Genomic DNA, 4,948 nt, shown 5'->3' on the forward strand with positions numbered 1-4,948 from the left:
TATATATATATATATTTTGTGCTTGCATGGGCTGGATAAATATGTTATATTGTTTTACAGCAGGTTCTGTTATTTTAAGGAACCTCTTATTCCATATGACTTTGAAAATATGAAGTGACTGGACAGTTTGCTTAATGGAGAAACTGACAATGCATACACATGCAAGTACCCATCAACACAAATACACACCCACAATGATCATCTTTTAGTTTCTTCCCAGCAAATTCATTCTTGAGGTTTTGGTCGGCCTGGGGCTATAATAAAAAAAAACACAAGGTGCTGTGTGATGGAACTGAACCTGAAACCACATGGTTGGGAAGCAAACTTTGTTATACAACCACAGTATCAACAACTATCCATCAAATCTACAACTGAAGTTGTGTCCCATTAAGACTTCTGAGTCTAGCATTGATAACTGTCTTGACAACCACTGCATCCATTTGTCTCTCAGACTTACAAGTTTGAGAAATATGGAAATGAAATGAGAACTGCTCATAACACTGTGTATTTAAAAGATTTAATGGCTGTTATGTTGAGTTACTTCATCATTGGCTAAATGTTCACGAGTTCAAGCTTCAGTATTACAGCTACTGCATTACATTGTTGAGCTGATTAAATCATTTATAACTACTTCCTTTCTACATAAGATTAAGCTTTATACTAGTGAAAATGAAGCCAATCAACATTCTTCTTCCAGGATCTATGAACTAAGGAACAAGGAACGTATATCTGTGGCTGCAGCATCCAAATTGCTTGCCAATATCTTGTACAATTACAAAGGAATGGGTCTCTCTCTTGTAAGTTGTTTTATATTTTCTTTTTCCTTCTCCTCTTCTGTTTTTACTGTGTAATTATGTAATATGAGTAATATGCATTCAGTTTTGATTATGAGTAATATGCATTCAGTTTTGCCTGCAAGGGCATTTAGGGAATGAATAACAGATGGTGGGTGAAAAGGGCCTTGAGTTGGTTGTGGGAAGTAAGTTTGGAAGAGGTAAATGAAAAGCGGAATGGGAAATAGTTCAAAGATACTTAAGATGGTTTGGTCTCAAAAAAAAATAACTTGGCACTGGTATCTCAAAGTGATCTTGTATTAAAGACTTGTCTGACTGATGGTAGTATGGACAAAAAAAAAAAAAACTTCAAAAAAGTGTTCAAACAAATAAATTGTTTTTCAGTTAAGTTAAAATTTGAAAAGTTTGAAAGTAAAATGCCATAGTTTAAAATTCTTGTATTTTTGTGAAACTTACAGCCCTTGGCTCTGTTAGTTGTGGAGCTCCAAACCAGCCTGATCAAGCTGACCTATGATTAAAACCATTTGAGTAATGACTCTCCAATCGATTTTTGTTCTTTTTGTTTTTTTTGGATTAGTGTATCATGGACTACACTATCCAGTATGTCATTTACATGATGGTAAAGAATAGTTTAAGGGAAATTTGGCTGGCTATAGTTTCTCACTGAAATATCATGTAGAAACCCTCTTGGAGTAATTTCAATCCACCCAATTTTCATAATTGTTGTTGACTCTTTTTGCCAACAAAGAGGAAATGGTCTTTGCATCACTAATTTGGACTTATTTGGTGAAAACTGAAATTTGTATCTCTTAACATTTCAATTAAATTTATTGGGCTATATTTCCAGTTTCTCACCTTATATTTTATAATTAAAATTTTCTCAGGGAATTCAAGTACTTAATAAAACCAGTGTGTGTTGTAGTAATCTCTGGCTTGCAAGCATGTTTCATTTGTATTTCATTACTGTGTGTGAAGCTGTGATAACAGTTGGTATTTAATGAGCTCAGTAATTAATGCCTAAATCTATGGACATACTCTCCCAGTATTTATTTGCCTTATTTGATAGTTCTTCATATAGACGCGTTTCATGTTTTCTCTACAAACTACATACAAGCCCCTCTGGGCTTTCTTTTGGATGTGAATATGGGATCTCTGGTAATATCTCTATGATACTTATCACATGGCAATGACTTAGGATCAATTTCCAATATATTTCATCTCACCATGGCACCTTGCTATCGGTTTTGAGTGTAGCATTTAGAATTTGGCCAGCATTTAACACACATACATGGGTATTTTGATTGGGGTCAATTGCAGCTGCCACCTACAATTGCTTCCTGTGTAAAGGAGAGAGAGAAAGAAAGAGTACTGAGAGATAGGGGAGAAGGTGAATATTCTCTTTAAGGGTATATTTCCCCAAAACTATACTGTGTTCAGCATGAAAGTGGAAAGTAGGTGGCATTAAGCAGTTATTCTTATAGCACATTTGTTGAGCTGAATGTGCTATCATACTATTCACTGCTCCTTGCTAGTACAGTCTCTTGTTAGTCTGTGGCAGCTTATTTGATGCCAAAAGTCTATTCTATTAGCCAATGAGTCATTCAGTAGGAATTATTTAGTCAGGCCTTTTCATAAGCATGTAAATATGGCAACCCACTGCAAAAAATAACTTTGTGATTTTGTGGATATTTATTAATTTTAGTTTTAAAATATCTGTATCTTAGTATATTCTTGATTCTTTTTTATTCTCTATTTTTTCTTTTTTTTAGGGAACCATGATTTGTGGATGGGACAAAAAGGTATATATTAAGTTGTTTTTTTTCTTTTGATACTTTTAAATTCAAAAAGTGAAATGACTGAGTTGAAAGTGTCAGCCTACCTCTTCATGGGCTTATACCTGCTGCTAGCCCTTGGATGTTTCTTAAATCCCTGTTCTTTCTTAGCTGTAAATAGAGGAACACTGAACCTTACAAAGGAGATGACAGAGGACTGAGATATGTGGTGCATTGCCTTACTCAAGAAGACCCACCCATCACAACAGAATTGTGATTCTAAAAACAAGGTGCCATGTGAAAGCTTTGGTGTAGTTGCTGGTGCCACTTAAAAAAAAACAGGATTTCATTGTTCATAATTAGTGGTGTGCATTATATATATATATAGATGCATATTATGCATGAAAAAATATATTTGTTCATTTAAGGATTATTTTACAGTCTATGAATATTGTTACTGGCAGTTATTCATATATATTAATATTTTTTATGTATTACATATAATTCTTTTTTATTTACTTTCAATATGATTTCTTTTTTTCTGACTAGGGTCCTGGATTGTACTATGTAGATAATGATGGTGAGCGAATGAGCAATGAAATGTTCTCTGTTGGGTCTGGTTCCACACATGCTTATGGTGTTATGGACAGTGGGTACCGGTTTGACTTAACAGAAGAGGAAGCATACGAACTGGGGAAGCGAGCCATTTACCATGCTACTTACAGAGATGCATTCAGTGGTGGTGTTGTCAATTGTAAGTATTATGTTTATATGCATAACTGTGGTCAGTTGTTCAGCATGTCAGGCTCACATTGCCACAATGTTTCTCGTTTATTATATTTTTATTTTTGTTATTTGCTATTTGAGACTAATTTTTGCCATTCTATCCTGAATGTTTCATACAGATTTTTTTTTTGATCAGTTGGTTTTAATTAGCTATTTCTTTCAGTAGTTGATCTGTTACAACCAGTTTGTAAACGTGACAAGCAGAGTTATGTACCTTGGGCATGATGCAATGACTAAGGTATAAGCAAATAAGAACTGCAGTCCAAGGGAATTAGATGTAATCTGTGCTCTGCAAAAGCCATTTGGTAAAATTCACAAATTTGGACAAGCTAATATCTCTACAGTATTAAGTTGGAATTGGCATAATATATTTGGCAGTGTATAATTTTCACTCTTAGCAGCCTGAAATATGAACATATCTCTTTGGGAGAATATACTATTAAATTCCAAGTAGCTGTAGATTTAATGATAAAGTATTGTAATCCTCTTTAAATTGAAACATGAACTAACGAGGGAGCCTCTACTTGGTCGTTTGATCTGCTAGAAATAGCACCCATTCCCCTCCTCAAATTAGACTCTACTGTCTTAAAAGAGGAAAAACTGATTGGATAACATCAAGGAAGAAAATGATGGGATGATCTTCAGTGAAACACTTTTGATTATAGGTTTGCTTGTTCAAGGCTGGTCTAAGACTAAATGACATCTTCATTTAGATTCAGTTGCTGCCAGTAAGTAAGTGTAAGTGGTCTGTATTTAGTTTATGAACTCTTAAAACTAGATTCAATTTAGACTGTTTTACATCACTGTCTTAACCAACTATAGCTATTATCTCCATCGATCAGAGATGACTTTTTGTCTGCACCTCTTTGTGCAGTCCTGGGCAAGTTTTTTTTTTTTTGTGGAAGATTGACAGTTGCCCATGCATGCATGACTCCACTCTTCATGCCACCATTATTGGCTGAGTGAAAGACCACTGCTTTAAGGCTGACACAGCTTGGTACCAGTGTTGCTCTTAGAACATTAAGGGCTGGAAAAAATAACACAAGGTATATTGTGTGACATTCTAACAAGTGCTATAAGTCACCGACCTGGATTGTTACTTTTTATTGATTCTGAAAAGAAGAAAAGTAAAATTGACCTCTGCAGTACTTGAACTCAGCATGCAGATTGTTGGAGCAGATATTATGAGGTATTCTGTTCAATGTTCTAATGATTCTGTTAGTTTGCTATCTTTACTAGTTTACTAACTATATACGTTTACCTCATGTTTGGAGGCAATATGAGTTCACATGTGGTCCCTGGTCACATGCATACATGTGGGATAGTGTGATACCTAGCAAGTTAGTTTTTGTTTGTGGCAGATGTTCAGGTGCAATAAAGACTGCAAACAAACAGGAAACAACTTCTATTTCATTCCAGGGTGAAAAACTAGAGGTAGTCGATAGCTTCCGCTATCTGGGCGACCAAGTTAGTAGTGGGGGTGGGTGCGCTGAAAGTGTAGCTGCTAGAATAAGAATAGCCTGGGCAAAGTTTAAAGAGCTCTTACCCCTGCTGGCGACAAAGGGACTCTCACTCAGAGTAAAAGGCAGACTGTAT

At 35.3% G+C, this 4,948-nt stretch overlaps 1 protein-coding gene across 1 annotated transcript in view; it reads left to right on the top strand.

The window, feature by feature from the left end:
- Positions 1-4,948, top strand: part of LOC106874018 (proteasome subunit beta type-5) — a 14,900-nt gene that overhangs the window by 6,359 nt on the left and 3,593 nt on the right. The window contains exons 4-6 of the mRNA XM_014921576.2: positions 698-797; positions 2,564-2,593; positions 3,116-3,320. Coding sequence (XP_014777062.1) covers positions 698-797; positions 2,564-2,593; positions 3,116-3,320 — 335 coding nt within the window. The remainder of the gene's footprint in view (positions 1-697; positions 798-2,563; positions 2,594-3,115; positions 3,321-4,948) is intronic.

The sequence above is a fragment of the Octopus bimaculoides genome, chromosome 1 (genome assembly GCF_001194135.2).
Source record: "Octopus bimaculoides isolate UCB-OBI-ISO-001 chromosome 1, ASM119413v2, whole genome shotgun sequence".
Taxonomy (NCBI): Eukaryota; Metazoa; Mollusca; class Cephalopoda; order Octopoda; family Octopodidae; genus Octopus; species Octopus bimaculoides.